This window comes from Rhinoraja longicauda, chromosome 12 (genome assembly GCF_053455715.1).
Source record: "Rhinoraja longicauda isolate Sanriku21f chromosome 12, sRhiLon1.1, whole genome shotgun sequence".
Taxonomy (NCBI): Eukaryota; Metazoa; Chordata; class Chondrichthyes; order Rajiformes; family Arhynchobatidae; genus Rhinoraja; species Rhinoraja longicauda.
Genome location: NC_135964.1, coordinates 36,099,130 through 36,121,751, shown reverse-complemented (window position 1 = coordinate 36,121,751; position 22,622 = coordinate 36,099,130). Strand labels below are relative to the sequence as shown.

At 41.9% G+C, this 22,622-nt stretch overlaps 1 protein-coding gene across 3 annotated transcripts in view; it reads left to right on the top strand.

The window, feature by feature from the left end:
- The window catches only part of reps2 (RALBP1 associated Eps domain containing 2), a 128,539-nt gene that overhangs the window by 65,377 nt on the left and 40,540 nt on the right, over positions 1-22,622 (top strand). For all 3 annotated transcript variants that reach the window (XM_078409486.1, XM_078409488.1, XM_078409485.1), the window contains exons 7-10: positions 1,198-1,261; positions 5,091-5,239; positions 8,435-8,541; positions 20,017-20,104. In XM_078409486.1, the coding sequence (XP_078265612.1) occupies positions 1,198-1,261; positions 5,091-5,239; positions 8,435-8,541; positions 20,017-20,104 (408 nt within the window). The remainder of the gene's footprint in view (positions 1-1,197; positions 1,262-5,090; positions 5,240-8,434; positions 8,542-20,016; positions 20,105-22,622) is intronic.

Here is a 22,622-nt window from a genome sequence, read left to right as displayed (position 1 = left end):
GATACATCGATAAGGAAGTGTTAAGGTGTGAAAACAGGACAAAGGGGATGGAGATTAAGGAAAATGTAGAATCGATCATTGTTAGCTGGGAGAAGGTAACAACAAAGCAAACAGAGATAAAATGTAGTCGGAGATGGTCAAACTGGTCGGAGAACTGGGAAGGAGGAGGGATGGAGAGAGAGGGAAGGCAAGGGTTACTTGAAGTTAAAGAGGCCAATGTTCACACTGCTGGAATGTAAGCTGCCCAAGCGACATATGAGGTGCTGTTTCTCTAATTTGTGCTGGGCCTCACTCTGACAATGGAGGAGGCCCAGGACAGAGAGGTCAGTGCAGGAATGGGAGGGGAATTAAAGTGTTTAGCAACTGGGAAATCAGCTAGGTTTAGGCGGACTGAGCGGAGGTGTTCAGCGAAACGATCAACGAACCTTCGCTTGGTCTCGCCGATATATAGATATACCATATATCGGAGAGGCCAAGTGCAGGGTCGGCGATCGTTTCGCTGAACATCTCCCCTCAGTCTGCTCACTCTCCATCCCTCCCTCTTCCCCGTTCTCTGATCAGTCTGACTGTCTCCAACTACTTTTTATCTCTGCTTTGTTGTTACCTTCTCCCAGCTAACAAGGATCTATTCTACATTTTCCTTGATCCTTATCCCCTTTGTCCTGTTTTCACACCTTACATTTCCTTATCTATGTGCCTCCCTCTCCCCTGTCATCAGTCTGAAGAAGGGTCTCGACCTGAAAAGTCACCCATTCCTTCTCTCCAGAGATGCTCCCTGTCCTGCTGAGTTGCTCCCTGTCCTGCTGAGTTACTCCAGCATTTTTTGTCTATCTTCGGTTTAAACCATCATCTGCAATTCCTTCCTACACAGTTATTTTATATAACCAGCTGTCATTTAATTTATTGGAATTTGTTCAATAAATAATGTAATAGATTGTTGTCAGTTGTACTTTCATTGATATTCAAATTCTTTATCATAGCCTACATTTAGACTTTAGAGATACAGCGTGGAAACAGGCGCTTCCCTACACTAGAACGATCCTACACGGTCTGCCATTCTGTGAGCTCAAAAGGAATAAACAGTCTCTTGTGGATGGAATTAAGCAGTTTACACTCTTCAGAGATTTGTAGTTTTAAAGCTATTTTTCTCTTCATTTTCACACAATTTTGGTCTCTAATTAACCCGTCCTCCTACAGGGTTTGTTGCTAAGGATCTCTTCACCAAGTCAAAGCTTCCTATCCGAGAACTTTCTCACATATGGTAAGTCTAATTCAATTTATTTATCTTGTTTCCCTTTTCAACTGTGGTTTTCAACTGTGTCCATTGGCACATGAACCCAGTCACTGTGATCTGTTTTCCAGATCTATATGATTTCATACAGACCAGAATCTGCCAAATTTTAAACTAGCTTGAAGCTGTGATTAATATGTTAATAGTTTTTTGCACATAGGAGATGTGGACTCAAATATTACTGGGAAATCAATGGTGAAACAGCAGCTGCTGCCAGAGGATCTTTCACATGCGGGTGATTTTAGCTGAGCAAAGACTGCCCCATGAGTTGTGAATCAGCACAAATTGTCCATGTACTTTGGGTTTTTCACTGCCATAGTCTAGTTCCTTGGAATAATTGCTAATTTATTATATGTTTATTGTTGTTGCGACTATTGTGCCTATAAACTTGCAGAAAGTAAGAATGTTATTGTTCCGTAGCATATGACAAATCTCTTGACTCTACAACTTTTCAACATTAACTCTGTTTCTCTTTCCACAGATGCTGCCAGATTCACTGAGTATTTCAAGCATTTTCTGTTTGTTATTGATTAGTATAATTTTAAATAGCTACAAAAGTTATCGCTTGGTAACTTCCTGCCTATTTGCCACAGTTGTGTTGATCACATGTTTGACAACAGAAAAATGTAAATTGCACAAAGAATTTGTCATGCTGATGAATTGACCTGTCAATTTATTTTTGAAAATGATCCTGCTGTTATTCCTTCTGCATATGAATGCAAGTTATTTTGGTGTACTTTTACCACGTCATTAGTGTGACTCAGGGATGTTCTTTGTTGGATGTCTCTGTACTCCAAGCCTCACGGTCAGCTTTAATTTTTAGATGTGCTGACAGGCATGATAGAAATTGGTTGCCAGTTTGTTGATGTATTCATACTACATTAAAAATTGGCCATTCAAATACCCTGTATCTTATTTTTTGTTTTTAACGCAGCTATTTTGATTGCTCCAGGAGTTTAAAAAAGTTATTTTTTCAGGGTTGTAGAAATATTCCCTTCTAACCTCCAATAGACAATAGACAATAGGTGCAGGAGTAGGCCATTCGGCCCTTCGAGCCAGCACCACCATTCAATGTGACCATGGCTGATCATTCTCAATCAGTACCCCGTTCCTGCCTTCTCCCCGTACCCCCTGACTCCGCCATCCTTAAGAGCTCTATCTAGCTCTCTCTTGAATGCATTCAGAGAATTGGCCTCCACTGCCTTCTGAGGCAGAGAGTTCCACAGATTTACAACTCTCTGACTGAAAAAGTTTTTCCTCATCTCTGTTCTAAATGGCCTACCCCTTATTCTTAAACTGTGGCCCCTAGTTCTGGACTCCACCAACATTGGGAACATGCTTCCTGCCTCTAACGTGTCCAACCCCATAATAATCTTATATGTTTCAATAAGATCTCCTCTCATCCTTCTAAATTCCAGTGTATACTCCAGTCGCTCCAGTCTTTCAACATACGACAGTCCCGCCATTCCAGGAATTAACCTAGTAAACCTACGCTGAACGCCCTCAATAGCAAGAATATCCTTCCTCAAATTTGGAGACCAAAACTGCACACAGTACTCCAGGTGCGTTCTCACTAGGGCCCTGCACAACTGCAGAAGGACCTCTTTGCTCCTATACTCAACTCCTCTTGTTATGAAGGCCAACATTCCATTGGCTTTCTTCACTGCCTGCTGTACCTGCACCAGGCACAGCTGTAATTATTACTCCTGAATGACGGACAATGTTATCCGATCAGTCTATTTCTCATCACTCTTGCGAGTATCAGTGACAACACTCGTTTCCTGCTAGTACTCATTGTAGAAGATATTTAGAATATCAATCTTTTAATCATCTCTTATATTATCTGCACGAATGCCAATTAAATATTTTTCATTCATTTTCTACATTTCCACTTGCTGTCCATTGAATGTTTGTTGCTACCCCTAATCTATTAAATAACTAAACAATCTCATAGAAAAAACATTAAGACATGCTTAGTTTCATTTGTTTTAGGCAGCCCAATCAGTATGTTTGTCAACAGAAATAAGAAACTGGCAGATGCTAGTTTATACATAAAAAGACACAAAGTGCTGGAGTAACTCAGCAGGCCAGGCAGCATCTCTGGAGTAACTCTACAAAAAACCCCCACAAAGTGCTGGAGTAACTACAAAAAGAGACATGACGTGCTGGAATAACTAGTTTGGCAGCTACTTAAAAGCTGCACAAGTATCAACACAGAACATTAAATCAGTAATGCCCTGTAGCTAAACAACCCTATCACTTATATTTTTAAAATAATTACATGTTTTAAGCACCAGTGAGCAATTTTGCCAATGTTTGTGCTCCAGATTTTGTTCAATTATCAAAGCAGTTAACCCAGCAGAACCCAGCAACTTAAGCTAGTAAGGAAATAACAGATATTCACAGCCCTATAATATGCACATGCCATTGCAGAGATACAAGAGTACACCAGATTTATTAGGAAGTGGTTATCTCTCTTGTTCTGTTATATTGAAATCAGATGTCGAAAGAAGGATAAAGCTTGAATTTTAAAAGTAAAATATAAATTTTATCAATGAAAAGCAGATTAATCAAAGATAGTATTACAGCCAGCTTCTCATCTTTCTTATCAAGCTCCAAAGCTGTCGTTGACGTAGGATAGTTGGAACGAATTTTTCTTTTCGCAAACAATCAACAACAGAGATCTCCACAACGTTTCATTTGAAGTTAGTCGTTTATTTGAAGTTGCAATATAACATATCTCTTGTCATCGACTTGTTATTGATTAGCCTGGTAAAAATCTAATGTCCTACCGTAACCTACGTGACTTATACAAACTGCCAGATCTTATCTGCAGCAGATATTTCTTGCATATTCTTGCTAACCTTATTGTCAGCAGGTTCTTCGGCGTCACACACACACACATACTAAAGCATTACGTAAGTGTTAGGCAGGTTATATTAATGATCTGGTCCCGCCCATGGCACCTCCCAGTGGTATATGTAAGCATAATATTAACCTCTTAGTGTCCAAATAATGCAGCAGGATACAAAGTAATATAATAATATGAAAAATAACGAATAAACGCAAAATGGCTCCTACAGATAGTTTGTGAGAAACACATTCACAATGGGTGAGAAAAGGATTCAAATGATAAAGTTGGTTCCCTGCATTCTTTCCTGTTCATTTTTATATGATAATTTCTAGGTTTTGTTATATTTTAGTTTCAGATTCTGAATAGCTTGATTTTATTGACTGGGAAGTAATACCTTGCCATACTTGAAAGATCATGGATTAACAAATAAAATGCATTTGTTTCCATTTTCAATAATGCTATTTGAAAATTTTAAAGCAAGAACAGGTCGATGCACTTCCAGTCCAAATTCACAGCCACATGGTTTTCTGCGCAGAGATTTTTTTTAATGGTTTTGTCGAGGTACTTACTTTACTGATGGAATAAAGCCTTTTTTGAGATCGCTATATGGAAGTGTGCAAGAATAGATTGGCTGATTGATTCCAGCATCTTATTTACTTGTGTCCTATTTTGCCCTGTGCATCTTCAGAACACATGGATGTGATTGAACTTCTGGGAGCTAAACATTTAATCCTTTTTGTTAAACCAAATTTGGTATCTAAAACAAAATTGTTAAATATTCTACAAGGTCAATACTTAAACGTGGCACAGGATTAAGTTTGAAGCTTTTCTGAGAAGAAAATCGATTGATGTTTCTGTGAATTTAATGTTGATACCTTCTCAAAGTTATCATAAGATGCAGGCAAGATATTTAGACCTCAAGGTTAACAGCCATTATGTCCACAGGGAGCTCTCTGATGTGGATTGTGATGGAGCTTTAACGCTATACGAGTTCTGTGCTGCCTTTCACCTAGTCGTTGCCAGGAAAAACGGCTATTCACTCCCGGCCACACTCCCCGAGACCCTGCTTCCCGAATATCTACAGAGGAGTGAAGGTGAGAAAAATATGTTTCCAGAGGGGAGCCACACTTTGCAGGGGAGAGAAATAGAGCACTAAAAACTAGACTGAGGAATCAGTGCTGCAATGTTGGGCTCCCCTGCTGATGGCAGCAAAGGGTGATGGAATTATTCCATTAAGTTTTAGTGCAGTGCAATTTAAATACACATGCGCAACATACCAATAGAATGACGTTTGCTACTTTTTTCTGCAGGTTGATTGTCAAATTCTCAACAACAAAGGCATGAGCAGAGTCGTGGCAACTTTTACATTCTCACATTTAGAATGCTAATTTTTTAATGCATATATTTCAGAACTCAGATGATTCTGTCAGTGGTGAGGGGGTACTGCTTGCCACTGACCTTGAGGTTGTGCCAGTGAAGATTTAGTGGGTATTATGGCATTGTCATTGGCACCTCCTGTAGTAAATCTCTGCCAACAGGGACTTTGTCGCACGTTGGCTGAAGGACCAGTCAGATTGAAGGCATTTTCCTCAAGGAAAGCAAGAAATAAAAATACTTACAATTTTTTTAACCTTTAACAAAAAGCAGAACAACAAATTGGAAAGTATGAAAAATGCATTATTTAAAATATCATACCGTTTCAAAAATATCATGGAGACATTGCGGTACACAGAGTGCAGCTGGTAGAGCTACTGCCTCCCAGTGCCAAAGATCCAGGTTCGATCCTGACCTCAGCTGCTGCCTGTGTGGTATTTGCATATTCTTCCTGTGACTGCATGGGTTTCTTCCGGATGTCCTTCTACATCCCTTCTACATCCCAAAGACATGCGTGTTTGTGGTTAATTGGCCACTATAAATTGCCTCTAGTGTGTACATAGTGGATGTGAAAGTAAGATAACGTTGATAGGCCAAAGTGCCTGTTTCAATGGTATTTCAATCAATCAATCAATCATTTGACAAGGTCCTACATGGTAGGCTGGTCCAGAAGGTTAAGCACATGGATCCAAAATGAGCTGGCTTATTGACTCCCAAAATGGCTTTGTGATAGGAGGAAGAGGGTAGTGTTGGAAGGATGCTTTTCTGATTGGAAATCTCTAACTGTGAACTAAATGGATCGGTGCTGGGACCATCATTGTTTATGATATATATAAATAACTCAAATGTGAATATAGAAGATGTGATTAGGAAGTTTGTGGACAATACAAACAGTGTTATGATTAGCAAGGAAAGTTGTCCAAGACTACAGGAGGATATAGATTATTTGGAGAGTTAGGCAGGTCTTTAGAGATGGAATTTAATCCAAAAAGTGCAAGGTCATGCATTTGGGAAGTCATGTAGCGGTAGGATGTAGACAGAAAGTGATAGAGAACTAAGGGATGGTGATGAACACAGAGACCTAGAGGTCCAAATCCATAGTTCTATGAAAGGGGCAACATTGGTAGATATGGTGGTGAAGAAGAAATATGGTTGGTGAACATTAAAGTCAAGACATTATGTTGCAACTTTACATACACTGGTTAGACCACACATAGAGTGCTGTGTAGTTCTAATCTTTATGCTATAAGAAGCATGTGATTCCACGGGAGAGAGTTTAGGGGAGATTCACCATTGTATATTTTCGGCATTAGAGGATTTGAGTTATAGACAATAGACAATAGGTGCAGGAGGAGGCCATTCGGCCCTTCGAGCCAGCACCGCCATTCAATGTGATCATGGCTGATCATTCTCAATCAGTACCCCGTTCCTGCCTTCTCCCCATACCCCCTGACTCCGCAATCCTTAAGAGCTCTATCTAGCTCTCTCTTGAATGGGGGAGATTGGATGGGCTGGACGTTTTCCCTGGAATGAAGTGGGCTGTGGAGTGTCCCTTTTCTTTTCTCTTATTTATACCCTTGATGTATGAGATTAGTGACCTATTTCTGTGCCTCTCCCTTTCACTCCCTCAATCCCACTATTCCAACCTCTCCATCCCTCCATAGACTTGATTCTGCCAATATAGGGTTAGTTTTCAATTCCATGGAAAAGCCAATCTGTTCATGTGGGTCAGTGGGAGAGGGGCTAAATTACTGGTCTAATAATCTGGAGGTTTGGCTAATCCATGTCATGAATAATACACTATTACATGACATGTAATGACATGGATAATGATTAATCCATGAACGTAAATTACATAGAAATTATAAAAATGAATGTCGACACAAAATGCTGGAGTAACACAGCGTGACAGGCAGCATCTCTGGAGAGAAGGAATGGGTGATATTTCAGGTCAAGACCGAAGAAGGGTCTTGAGCCGAAACGTCACCCATTCCTTCTCTCCAAAGATGCTGCCTGTCCCATTGAGTTACTCCAGCAGTTTGTGTCTACCTTTGATTTAAACCAGCAATGTGCAGTTCTTTCCTACACATAAAAATGCATGTTCCAGTTTTGATGATTCGGAATGTACTGGATTTCATAAAAACCTGTCTGGTTTTCCTGAAGGAAATCTGCTGTCTTTAACTGGTCTAGTCCCTGTGCGACTCCAGATACAAAATGCTGGAGTAACTCAGCAGGTCGGGCAACATCTCCGCAATAGGTGTCGTTTTGGGTCGGAACCCCGGTCTTCGGAACTGGCCATGGTCACACAGTTAGACAGCAGTTTAGGATGGGTAATACATGCTGGCCTAGACATCCACGTTCCATGAGCACATAAATAAAATTGCAAAACTTCACACTTTCACCTCAAGCTAACAAAGTATCTGAGAATCTAGATGGCTGGTTCTTCTTCCAACAATGTGTTGAATGCAAACTACACATTGTTAGAACAATGCAAGTCACTTCAGCCCTGAAATAAAATGACATACATCCTGCTTCTTTGAAAAAATCACAGATTTTAGTCTATCAATATTAGGAATGACCAAGTGACATTTAGCACCTATTTATAAACTTCACAGGAAATTCAAAGTCTGTCCCATTTTATACGTCTGTTTTTATACTTTACCTAGAATGAGATGGACATGAAGTTAACTTATCTTCAAGTTTGAATTTGACTTCAGAGATATCATGCTAAAAAAATCATTTTTACAACAGCAGGGAACTGACAATGTAACTACAGCTTTCACTGAGTTTTTTCTAAAGCATGTTTTTAGAAATTTGCAGAATTGATTAACCATACACTTTCTTGATTACATTAGACATTGTGATTATTTGTGGTATCCTTTCATTAACCTGCAATGGTGGTATTTCTATTTTAGTACCTCCAGCATTGATGCATGAAGATGTATGTTTGTGTTCCCATGGCAACTTGCCAATTGAATCTCAACCACTACAACAGCAATCGGCAAACTGGAGCCACAGTGAGGTGAGGCCAGAGAAGTGATTGACATGTCAATGCTACTCTTTTCAAATTAATAACACTTATTTCACTTTTTATGAACACAATAATGTCATGATCAGGTAAATGATCCATAATAGATGTGGCAGTATATTTATGAGGAATATCAGGAGGGTATAAAAGACACAACTTAGTTTTGGCAGATAAGACAAAAGAGAATCCTTGGAGAATTTACAAAATATATTAAAAGCAAAAGGGTGGCCAGGTAAAGAAAAATTCCTCTTAAGCGTCAATGTGGCTGGCTATTTATGGAGCCATGGGGGATGGCCCAGTTCCTTAATATTTCTCATTTGTACCTATTGTGAAGCTCTTGGAAGCAAAGGAATTAAGGGAAACCAGACGACCCGTGGACCCGTTGGGTCCAAACCTCTCCTGCATTGGTCAAGCACCCTCCTCTCCCCCATTCCAAAAGTGCACAGCAAGATCCCAGGGTATAACCAAGGCTGTGGCGGCCGGGGAGTCTCCCCTGGGGCTAGGGGCGGGCGAGGGGGGATTGGAAAGGGGAGAGAGAGCCATTCACCCCAACCCCAGGTGGCCATCATGGCGGCCAGCAGCAGGAGAACAGCCGCAAGGCGCTGCCCCATGTTCGTCCTGCCGGCGGCCATCTTCTTTGACCTCCCGCGCTGCACCACTGGAGGAAAGTCAGGCGCGGGGCACGCCGGGACAGGCGCCGATCCTCCTGGCGCTGCTGCGCAGGCAGGCTGCCACGGGGCCCGGCAACCCTCCCCCCACTGCGCACGCGCGAATACCGGGCCCGGCAACCGTCCCCAACTGCGCAGGCGCGGCTGCTGGGCCCGGCAAGTGGGAGCTCATTTGGGGTCCCCATTGTGACAGCGTTTGATGAAAAAAAGACACAATTTTAACATTATTAATGAGAATTGTAGTAATATAGAGATAAATATTACAAATGTAATTATTTCCAGACTCCCCCTCCCTCAGAATCAATCAGACCCCCCACATCCCCCTCCCCTGCAATGCACAGCAAGATCCCAGTTTATACAAATAACCCTTGCATTTGAACCCCAACCCCAATCGGCTCTAAACCCCTCCTGCATTGGTCTAGCACCCTCCCCGTCCCCCAGAATCAGTCAGACCCCCACATCCCCCTCCCCTGCAATGCACAGCAAGATTCCACTCAGATTATACTCAAATAACCCTTGCATTTGAACCACAAGCCAAATCAGCTCCAAACCCCTCCTGCATTGGTCTAGCACCCTCCCCGTTCCTCTATTGCTTCTAACGTTTAGAAATATATATATATATTGTAAATTTCAACTATTTTAAGACTTGGTTTGGAATAATTTAAAATACTTGAACATTTAAGGAAAGAACTTTCCTTACTTGCCTGTCCATCCAACCTTGACCCCACAATCCGTATGAAGATCAATGTGGTCGAGTAAATTTTGAGGAATCGCTGCAAGATGGCACTCCACGGGAAGACTGGCAACAATGCATTGATAAGTCCACAACAAATGAAGCACAATATCAGGGCCTCCGTTCTTGACTATGTGTAGAAGAGCTGAACATACTGTGCACGCGCGGATACCGGACCCGGCAACCTTTCTAACCACTCACCCTGACCCCGGGCGGCCAGCAGCAGGAGAGCAGTCGCAAGGCGCTGCCCCATGTTCGTCCTGTCGGCGGCCATCTTCTTTGACTTTGTGTCTGCCGCCACAAAGTGGGCCCGTTGGGCCCATTCCTGGTAGAGGGGGGGGGGGGGGCAGGGAAGGGGAGAGGGTGTGTCTGAGGACGCCACTCTCTCCTCCCCCACCGCCACTCTCACTCTCCCCCACCTCCCCTTTCCCCACCACCCCCCTTTCCTCCACTCTCTCTTCACCCCACCCCCCCCATTCTCTCCTCCCCCAGCCCCACTCTTACTCTCCCCCACCCCCCCTTTCCCCACCACCCCCCTTTCCCCCACTCTCTCTTCAATGCAACATGTTCCCAATGTTGGGGGAGTCCAGAACCAGGGGACACAGTCTAAGAATAAAGGGCAGGCCATTTAATACTGATGTGAGAAGGAACGTTTTCACCCAGAGAGTTGTGAATTTGTGGAATTCTTTGCAACAGAAGTTAGTGGAGGCCAATTCACTGGATGAATTTAAAAGAGAGTTAGATAGAGCTCTAAGGGCTAGTGGAATCAAGGGATATGAGGAGAAGGCAAGCACAGGTTATTGATTGTAGATGATCAGCCATGATCACAATGAATGGCGGTGCTGGCTCGAAGGGCCAAATGGCCTCCTCCTGCACCTATTTTCTATGTTTCTAAGTGTAGCCAGGGATATTGTGGGAATCGAGGGAAGAATTTGCAAGGAGAAGCGAGGGCACGATAGGCAAGTGAACCAAACATCCATGTGGGAAAATTACTGGAAGGGATTCTGAGGGACAGGATCTGGCAGCATTTGAAAAGGCAAGACTGATAAGGAATAGTTGACATACTCTGTGGATGGGAAATCATGTCTAACAGTTGTGCTTTTATTTTAGGTTTGATGAAAGAAGGGTGGTGCACATTGTCTACATGGAATTGATCAAGGCCTTTGACAGTCCCGCATGGTTGTTTAGATCACATGGGATCCACAGTATGCTAGACAATTGATACACAAATTGCTTGGCAGAAAGAGTCACTAGTGATGGGTTGTTATTCAGATTGGAGACTGATGACCAGTGGTGCACCACAGGAACCTGTGCTGGGTCCTTGTTTGTCACCTTGATTAACAATTTGAATACCATGTTGTTGACATGGTTTTAAGTTTGTGGATATCACCAAAATTGGTGGTGCAGTGGACAGTGAACATGGTTAGGTAAGATTACAACAGGATCAAAATGAATTAGGGAAGTGGACCAAGGATGCCAGTTGATTATTTAACTGACAAGTGTGAGTTGTTACATTTTGTTAACTTAAACTAGAGCAGAACTTGCACAATAAATATTAGGGCCTGTAGCATGCTGTAGAATAAAGAGACCAAAGGGTACAAGTACATAGTTTCTTGAAAAAGGCGACACAGGTAAACGGGATGGTGAAGAAGGCATTTAGCGTGCTCTCCTTCATCGGTCTGGGCATTCAGTGCAGTAGGTAGGATGTCATGTTGCAACTGCACAAGTTGTTGGTGAGACCACACTCGGACCACACAGTTCCAATTGCCCAGCTGTAGGAAGGATGTCATTAAGCTGGAACGGGTGCTGAAAATATTCCCGAGTATGTTACCAGGAGAGCAGAGAATGAGTTATTCAGGATAGGCTGCAGCTGTTTTCACTGTTGTGTATGAGGTTGATGAGTGACCTTACAGAGGTATATAAAATTGTGACAGTATCCATAAGATCATAAGTGATAGGAGCAAAATTAGGTCATTTGGTCCAGCAAGTCTACTCCACCATTTAATCATGGCTGATCTATTGCTCCCTCCTAACCCCATTCTCCTGCCTTCTCCCCATAGCCTCTAACACCAAAACTAATCAAGAATCTTTCTATCTCTGCCTTAAATATATCCACTGCTCAAAACCTATTTCTACTCCCTAGCGTTTGAGGCTCATTGAGGAGGCGCTGTGAACTGTTTGCGTGCTACTGTATGTTTCATTTTTTTTCCCCATTGGAACCTAATCAGATGTACAGCACTTTGGTCAACTTGGGTTGTTTTTAAATGTGTTATACAAATAAAATTGACTTGACTTGACTTGACTTGGCCTCCACAGCCTTCTGTGGCGAAGAATTCCGCAGATTCAGCACAGATTTACAAAAAACTCTTACAAAAAGGTGGATGGTTGCAGTCATTTTCCCATGGTGTGTGTGTGTGGGGGGGGGGGGAGTCTAAAACTAGAGGGTGTAGATTTAAGACGAGTGGGGAAAATTTTTAAAGTAACGTGGGCAACTTTTTCGCAGAGAGGGTCATGGCTGTATGGAATGAACTGACATTCCATATATCAGGAAGCTGATGACGCATGTACAATTACGATGTTTAAAGGATATTTGGACGGGTTGATGAATGGAAATGTTTCGACGGATATGGGCCAAAAGCAGGGAAATGGCATATTCTCAGATAGACATCTTGGTTGGCAAAGATGAGTCAGAATGAAGGGATGTGTAACTCTATGACTTCACTCCAATAGTGCGGCACTTCCTTCAGTATTGCACTGCACTTTCAGCCGAGATGATCTTCTCAGACCTCTGAAGTGGCACTTGGACTTGGTCTTCTAAGCATTGAGTCGGACAGCACAGAAAAGGGCTGATCTTTTTCCCCATCAACACTAATCCCATTTGCCCGCAATAGGTCCATATCCTTCTATCCCATGCCCAATCAGTGCCTGTCTTAATTGTAATGATTGTATCTGATTCCACCACCTTCTATGGCAGTACGTTCCGGATATCAACTTGGCTCTGTATAAAAGAAACTCTCCCCTCAAAACTCCTTCCTCTCACCTTAAAACTAAAGCTGCTTGTTTTGAAATTCCGTTTAGTTGATTAGCCATGATCCTATTGAATGACGGTGCTGACTCGAATGGCCCAATGGCCTTCTCCTACACCTATTTTCTATGTTTCTATGTATTATGGAAAAAGATTCTTGACTATCTACCCCAGTCTATATCTCAATCAGGTCTCGCTCAGCACTCGTTTGCTCCAGAGAAAATAAACCCAGCCTATCCAATTTCTACTCATAACTAAAGTTCTCCAATCAAGGCAACATTTTCTTTTCTGTACTCTCCAGCATAATTACTCCCTATAGGGTGATGATCAGAACTCCAGGCAATTACCCAATTGTGGTCTAACCACTTTTTTTGTCAACTTGCCACAACCTGACAATTTGTATATTCTGTGTCCGAACCTCTGAAGGTAAGCATGCCAGTTGCCTTCTTTACCACCCTATCTACCCATGTTGCCAGACAGAGAACTATGGACTTGAACCCCAAGTATAATAAAACTCAATCAAATTAATGAGTCAGAATTTCTTCCACACAAAGCATTGCTGACATGGATAGAAAATTGGTTGACAGACAGAAAGCAAAGAGTGGGGATTAATGGGTCCCTTTCAGAATGGCAGGCAGTAACTAGTGGGGTACCGCAAGGCTCGGTGCTGGGACCGCAGCTATTTACAATATACATTAATGACTTGGATGAAGGGATTAAAAGTACCATTAACAAATTTGCAGATGATACAAAGCTGGGTGGTAGTGTGAACTGTTGGGAAGATGCTATGAGGTTGCAGGGTGACTTGGACAGATTGTGTGAGTGGGCGGATGCATGGCAGATGCAGTTTAATGTGGATTAGTGTGAGGTTATCCACTTTGGTGGTAAGAATAGGAAGGCAGAGTATTATCTGAATGGTGTCAAGTTAGGAAAAGGGGACGTACAACGAGATCTGGGTGTCCTAGTGCATCAGTCACTGAAAGGAAGCATGCAGGTACAGCAGGCAGTGAAGAAAGCCAATGGAATGTTGGCCTTCATAACAAGAGGAGTTGAGTAAAGGAGCAAAGAGGTCCTTCTGCAGTTGTACAGGGCCCTAGTGAGACCACACCTGGAGTACTGTGTGCAGTTTTGGTCTCCAAATTTGAGGAAGGATATTCTTGCTATTGAGAGCGTGCAGCGTAGGTTTACTAGGTTAATTCCTGGAATGGCGGGACTGTCATATGTTAAAAGACTGGAGCGACTAGGCTTGTATACACTGGAATTTAGAAGAATGAGAGGAGATCTTATCGAAACATATAAGATTATTAAGGGGTTAGACACGTTAGAGGCAGGAAACATGTTCCCAATGTTGGGGGAGTCCAGAACAAGGGGCCACAGTTTAAGAATAAGGGGTAGACCATTTAGAACTGAGATGAGGAAAAACATTTTCAGTCAGAGAGTTGTGAATCTGTGGAATTCTCTGCCTCAGAAGGCAGTGGAGGCCAATTCTCTGAATGCATTCAAGAGAGAGCTAGATAAAGCTCTTAAGGATAGCGGAGTCAGGGGGTATGGGGAGAAGGCAGGAACGGGATACTGATTGAGAGTGATCAGCCATGATCACATTGAATGGCGGTGCTGGCTCGAAGGGTCGAATGGCCTCCACCTGCACCTATTGTCTATTGTCTATTGAATGTATTGTTTATCATGGTTTATTCTTTTTGCTATGTTTGGTGTATTTGTTTTTGCATTTTGAACTGAGATTTTCTTTACATTACCAAGTAACAATAGTGTTAAAAGAGTGAGTTTTGTGGTGTTTTGCTCTGAGATTTAGCCCTTGAATTTACATTTGCTGAAAGAAGATGAGCCAGATAGGTTGTTGTAAGAAAATAACTGCAGATGCTGGTACAAATCGAAGGTATTTATTCACAAAATGCTGGAGTAACTCAGCAGGTCAGGCAGCATCTCAGGAGAGAAGGAATGGGTGTTGTTTCGGGTCGAGACCCTTCTTCAGACTGACGTCACGGGGGCCTATATCCTTCCTTTGCCCTGCCCCCCTGACATCAGTCTGAAGAAGGGTCTCGACCCGAAATGTCACCATTCCTTCTCTCCTGAGATGCTGCCTGACCTGCTGAGTTACTCCAGCATTTTGTGAATAAATACCAGATAGGTTGTTCGCTCACTCTGTATTCAGTCGGCATCTGCCTTTTCAGTGTTTTGTTTTTGCACTCATATTTCTTGAGAACCTATCAAGCAAGGCACAAGCCTAAGCCAGATTTGTGATTGACATTATTTATGATAGTGTGCCGAGGTCCTGGCAAAACTGTTAACAAACTTTCATGTATTCTGCTTTGTTTTGCCTACATTTAATTATAAACTCAACATAACCACAGCTTCTGGAAGTTAGGATTGTGCAGATATTTCCTTCTGCACACACTGTCCATAAGGATAGGAAAATTGGACGGTGCCACTGAACTTAGTACATCAAATCAAAGCTTTAATTATAACTCAAAGACCCTATCTGTTTTTCCGATGATTTCTTGGTAAGGCATTGGTGATGGTTACAGATGTTAGTTGTTGCCATCTGTGAACCACTCTCTTCCCCATAGCTGTTACTGACCTTCCATAGTGCAACTAATGTAGATTGCTGCTTCTAGATGGTGTTTTCGCTGCTACTTGATAATGGCAGCAACGCAAGTGATATTTCTGTGGTTAGACATCACCCTAACCAGTCTGAAGAAGGGTCTCGACCCGAAACATCACCCATTCCTTCTCTCCAGAAATGCTGCCTGTCCCGCTGAGTTACTCCAGCTTTTTGTGTCTACCTGAACATTGAAGATGTCAGTTCTTTAAATATTGTCGATACTAAAAATAACAATGCCCACTGGGGAAGCCTGTCAGCCAGTGAAATATTTGCTTTTTGTCTAGCTAATACAAGGCAAAGTGAAAATTGTTGCCATTGCAAATCTTAAAACTTCTGCTTGTTTGATTATATGTGTGTACTGCATTTCTCCCTGTAGTATATTAGAAGGACCCAGTACCAGGCAGTTATGCTATTTTTAACCTCCTCTACTGTGAGAAAAAAATGCCCCAGATACAGAAGATGGCTATTAATCATCTGCAGTGGAGTAGAACTTTGTGATCAGCAGTGTTGTGAATTACAGCCAGGGCTTCTTAAACCCCTGTCCCACAGGCGATTTTTAGGCGACTACAGGCGACTAGGCTGTCGCCACACGGTCGCCGGGGTGTCGCCTGTATGGTCGTGAGTAGTCGCCAAAGAGTCGTAGCGCCTTTCTGGTCGCCACTGAATTATCAGAATGTTGAAAATATTTTGGCGACAGTGAGTTTGACATCTCCTGGCGTAGGTGCTGTCTTAGGTTGTCGCCAGGCAATGTAGGTTGTCGCCGGTGCTGACTTCGGTGAATTCCATTGGCGACGTCAACCTACGTCAACTGGCGACAGTTACCGGCGTCAAATCCGAAGGCCAAAATGACGTGAATTGTCTTTAGTTGTCTTCAGTTGTCGCCAACAGGGTCGTAGATTGTCGTAGCTTGTTGCGGGAGGACGTAGGTTGACCTCGGTTGTCGTAGGTTGTTGCCTGTGTGGTCCTAGGTTGTCGTGGGTGGACGTCCTACTCGCGACGATTGGGTCATTGGTTGTCGGTAGCTTGCCGTAGCTTGACGTCGACTAGGTGGTAGGTTGTTGAAGCTTGTCGTAAACATTGCCGTAGGGGGGTCCAGTCGTCAGTTTTTCGGTGACCTGCGACGACTATGACAGTCAACAGCAGTCACCTAAAAAATCGCCTAAGTGGGACAGGCCCTTTAGCCTTTTAGACACTTGAAGAAGTCTCCAAACTGCGGCGAGCAAGATCAAATGCTTAGAATGTCATTAAATGTATGTTTGATGTAATTCATGGACATTTTTCTTACTTGGAAGATTTGGAAAATCCAAAAGCGCTTTTACGTGCATTTTGCTCATCTCTTGGGGCAGAATCCTTGATGTACCCTTCCAAAAAAATACATAAATGTGATTATTCTATGAATAGTAGTTCAGAATTCTGTCATGAAATCATATTAAAATAATTATTCAAGGTCACCGAAGACCGTATATGCAGCAAATGAGATGATTGGACAGGCAACTGTGTAATCAGGTGGGTCTTTGTTTGTCTAATGGAGTTGATAGCTTTGTAGTCAAGTTTGCAGTAGATACAAAGATAGGTGGAGGGGCAGATAGTGTTGAGGAAACAGGGACTTTGCAGAAGGACTTGCACAGGCTGAGAGAATGGGCAAACAAGTGGCAAATGGAATCAATGTAATGCAAGCAGACTTGATGATCCAAATGGCCTAATTCCACTCCTATGCCTTATGGTTTTATCACAAACCCACCCACACCTGTATCCACCTATCATGCGCCAGGCTTTGTCCTGCCCCTCCTCACTTCCAGCTGTCGCCCTCCCCCTTTCTCCCCACCACTATCAGTCTGAAGAATCATCCCGACCTGAAATGTAACCTGTTCATGTTCTCCAAAGATGCTGCCTGGCCTGCTGAGTTACCCCAGCACTTTGTGTCTTCTTTTGCAAACCAGCATTGGCAGTTCCTTGTATTCTGATCATTTATTTTATTTTCCTTCATGTGAAAAATAACTAACTCTTGCAGAGTACCGAGACGGGTGATGTCAAAAGCTTTTCCATACTGCAGATTAAAAATACAAGACTTAGATTAATTACATTTTCAAAGGCAGCAAGTTTCATGTACATGCCTCCAAGAGAGCATGTCAAACATCACACTTGTGGTAATTACACAAACACAATGGATACTCAGGTTCAGACAAGTGTTTTCATTTCTCCCCAACTAAATGTCTGCAGCTAACAGCCACACTTGGCAACAAGCTTGCACAAGATAAACATGAAAGTGAAAGCCAAAAAGCAGAACCAGCCTTTTATTTGCACATTGACCCTTCCTCTTGATGTATCCTTTCTCAGGCAGTGGGAACTCACAAAATGCCTTCCTCCCGCACAAAAGTCTTTGAATCATTTTGACACAGCTTTGCCCTGGCTGATTTAGTAAGTGAAGTGCAAATTTCAAGGTACATGTAAAACCTTTCCCAATGACTTAGTGTAATCTTGAGGCTGTGAGGAACGTCCGAAGAAGGATCTCGACCCGAAACGTCACCCATTCCTTCTCTGCAGAGATGCTGCCTGTCCCGCTGAGTTACTCCAGTTTTTTGTGTCTTATCATCGGTTTAAACCAGCATCTGCAGTTCCTTCTTACACAGGTTGTTCTGTGCTGACCTCTGATAAGATCAAGGCAAAGGTGCTGCAATTACCCATTGTTCCTTCAGCTAAGATACGAGAAATTGGGCCAGGCTTCTCCTTCACAGAATAGCAATACAAAGGATTCAATGTGTTTGTACATAGGGTTGACATTTGGACTAGAGTTTAATGTTTTTATAGTCGAATAACTGATTATGGTAAATGCCAGTATGTTGTACCAGAAGGGAGGGAGTCAATGGAACATTACTGCACAAATGAGTTCCAAAATTCCAGAGAAATGGAGCCATTGTTTTCAATCTTACTGCCTTGCAAGTCTGCAAATGTTTGTAAGCAATCTTTTTTTAAAGTTTGGGGAAGTGGTGGCAGAAGCCATAAATATTGGCAGATATAACTGAAAGTACGAGGATGCGGATTTAAATGGTAGGTAATGGTTACACATATTTTATGGCCACCTCAATCACAGCCTTGAAAACAGTGCACATTACTGCCCTGTATTGTTTCCATGAAGAGATGGCTGGGAGCACAATTGTCAATGTGGCATCAAAAGAATTAGACAGACAGTATAATTCCATATGATCCTCCATCCATTTCACTGCAATATGTTTGGACCTTTCACACAGCATAACTACAGCATGAGAGTAATGCTTCTTTACAGATTCAGTGTTGCATTTTCAAGTAATTCCTCTACAGGTTGTCAGTTCTTCCTTCCTAACTTACTCCTATGACGAGGTTGAGTCTTGTGGAAATTTCCTTCTTTACCTCAATCTGTCAAATTACGCCTGGTTTCAAAACTGTTAACCCTGCTTTTTTTTCCCCCTACATCTGCTCCTTTTAAGAGATCTAAAGCTAAGAATATTTGTCTCCCAATCATGCTGCATTTGTGGCCTGGTGTATTTGATGGCTGATACATCATAACTTTAAACCATTTGATGCCTTGGTTTATTTTGACAATTAGTCATTTAATCTAAGTTTGTTATATTTATTCAATTATTTAACTTATTGATTTTGAATAAAATTTGAACCTTTTTTTTGTTCAACTTCCTGTAATTAAACCTATTGGGATCAGATAAACAATTTCCTTTTTAAAAAAGCAGTCATTTCTTGTCACTCCCCTCGCTAGTTTGTTGTTTGCTGTAGGAGGAAGAGGATCCAGTGACAGATTGTTGGCCTTTACCGTCTGCCTATCTCCTGTATCTTAATCTGCATATGAGTAGCAGGAGGTTGTCACGTGCTGAAAAGGGATCCTGATCCCAGTTTCACCCATTACGACAAAAAACTAATGTGCGTATATACATTCGCTATCACCTTGCTTACCACTAGGATAATTATGTGTGAAATGCTTTGAGGCATCTTGCAGATACTGAATACATGTACTATTTTTTATTGAACATTATTGGATCTTTTTCCTTGATGAAGTAAGCACTGGAGGATCCTGGCTTATTCTGTCCTCTGTTGTATGTTGAACTGTACCGAAAGCCAGAATAATAAACTGGTATTAATTTATGCTAAGATAGACACAAAAAGCTGGAGTGACTCAGACTGCATCTCTGGAGAAAAGGAATAGATGATGTTTCAGGTCGAGACCTTTCTTCAGAATTAGAGTCTGGGAAAAGGGCCTTTTTTTTCCCTTGCTACTTTTTTTCCCCCTTTATGTTCATTTTTCTGGATGTGCTTCTAAACCAGGCAATATCTTTCCAGTAGGATTTGACTTGTTATTGGGATCTCTGCATGATTTTGTTGGGATTGTGGCAAGAAAGCAGTGAGTGTTACAATTTTTTGTTTCAACAAAAAACAGGAGAATGTTGCAGCTGAATCACTGCCTGCCACGTTACCTGCCAGTTCCCTTCAGCCACCAGAACTGCACTTCTTCAAGGACAAGCCAGGTACAAACATTTAAAATTCTTTCAGCGCTATTGTGCAATGTCTATTTTGATTTTGTGTAATTTTATTGATCCACCACCTCACAGGGAACAAGTATCGGTGGGTTAGACTTTCTTGTGGAGGATCCCATGGAGGAAACAGAGCACATAGTAAAACAGTTGAGAGGAATGAGGGTTGATCTCTTTGAAATATATAAGATTGTAAGGGTGAATAACCTTGAGGTGTTTCGACTGTTCGGGGAGTCTCTTGCAAGAGGACATAATAACAAGATAAGGTAGCTGCCATTATTTTACAGATCAGAAAGAACTCGGCAGAGGGTTAATGTCAAATTGTTGGTGGTTTTTGTGACCTAGTTCTGAGCAAATAAATATAAAAACTAAAGTCAGTCTTTAGAAATTCAACAAACTCAGTGAAGGGTCTCACAGCAATATTTAGCACAATCCTTTGTGTGTCACCAGTTCAAAGCAACATCAATTGATCCATATTGACTTTGAATTAAGATCCAGAGAACAATTTAACTCAACTTTTGTTATGTCAATTGAATATAAACAGGTTAATTTTTCTGTGTGGGGAAGAGGTTGATTTTGATGTCAGTAAGTTTGTCTATAGTGATACTTCAAATTGGGACACATTTCACCTTTGTACCATGAAAGTTACATATGAGGACCAGCTATTGAATGTATTTACATATTAAGTTTCATTTTTCATACAGTCTCTCAGGACGTTTCCATCCTTCCTATTCTTCCTCTAATATGCTTATAATCCTCTCTTCCCCATTGACTCTTCCTTATTTTTCCTCACTCCCACCTCCAGCAGGAGCAATTTGCAGTGGCCAACTAATTTCCCATCCGTGTATCTTTGAGGTGTAGAAGGAAACTGGAGTATTTAAAAGCAACTCACCAATGTTAACTCCACATAAAGAGCATCTGAGGTCAGGAATGAACCTGAGTAGCTGGAGCTGTGAAGCACAATTTGCTCTGCTTTGTAGGAAATGTTTTTGGATTTGTAACTCTCTGGTCTTTATCCTAAAATAATCTCAGCCACAAGTATGACCTACATGTAATTCTTCATAGAAACATACATAGAAACATAGAAAATAGGTGTAGGAGGAGGCCATTTTGCCCTTCGAGCCAGCACCATCATTCATTGTGATCATGGCTGATCATCCACAATCAGTAACCTGTGTGTCTGCCTACTCCCCATTTCCCTTGATTCCTCTAGCCCTTGGAGCTCTATCTAATTCTCTTTTAAATTCATCCAGTAAATTGGCCTCCACTGCCTTCTGTGGCAGAGAATTCCACAAATTCACAACTCTCTGGGTGAAAAGTTTCTTCTCACCTCAGTTTTAAATGGCCTCCCCTTTATTCTTAGACTGTGGCCCCTCGTTCTGGACCCCCCCCTAACATTGGGAACATTTTTCCCGCATCTAGCTTGTCCAGTCCTTTTATAACTTTTATACGTCTCTATATGATCCCCTCTCATCCTTCTAAACTCCAGTGAATACAAGCCCAGTCTTTCCTCATCCCAGGGATTAACCTCGTGAACCTACGCTGCACTGCCTCAATAGTGTCCTTCCTCAAATCATGATTATGTTGAAGAGACGCTTGCAGCGCTCCCGACCTTTCCAACACCCCAACCCTCACCTTTTTCTCGATCATTCTTTTCCCAATTAAAGAACATCAAAGCGAATGTATCAATTTGACTTAGATCAGTCACGAATGCCAGGATTAGAACCCTAGAATTTTTTTATTGTTTCTCAACTCACTGACTTCAGGAGACAATTGGGACAATTTCTTAGTTTAATTTTTCTCTACATTTTTCAACGCATTTTCTCTTCTACCTCTGCTCTTTTGCATGTTTGTTTGAGAATCTCTCTTCACTTATGAGCCTGGGTGATGTATGTCACCTACTGTCTGATCAAGTGGGTATCATCTTTAGCACTCTCACATGGGTGCCTGCATGTGATCTTCAGAAGTGGTTTATAGCACTGATTTATTTCCCTACAGCAGCTTAGTTAAGGTCACCTTATCCACACGGGTCAGACAAAGAGCCCAGAAATTCCAAGATTTGTCAGGTTTGATAGTTTGCTAAGATATCTGAGAGAGATTTTACTTGATTTCTAAGTATGATGGGCACTTCAACTTTGTTGAACCAAGTAAGGCAATTAACCAGGGTGGAATGCACACAAGATCTTCTACTTAGACCAAAATATGGAAAATAGTTTAACTAAAAATAGCAAATTAACCTGTTAAAGTAAGATGTATTTTTTATGAAATTCCGAACTCGTCATCCATTAATCAAATTCATGCACCAGAAATGTTATGATTGAGAGTCCTATTTATCATGGGAGAAAGTAGACCAGGTAAAATTTTAGAAGAATAAAATCTAGCATCTTTGTGTTAAACCAATCAAAATTACTATTTAGTGCATTTTCCACAATTTCATTTATTTTCCTGTACAACACGAGGAGGCATCCTGGACTGAGAAAAAAAAAGAGAAGCTAACTTATCAGCACAAATC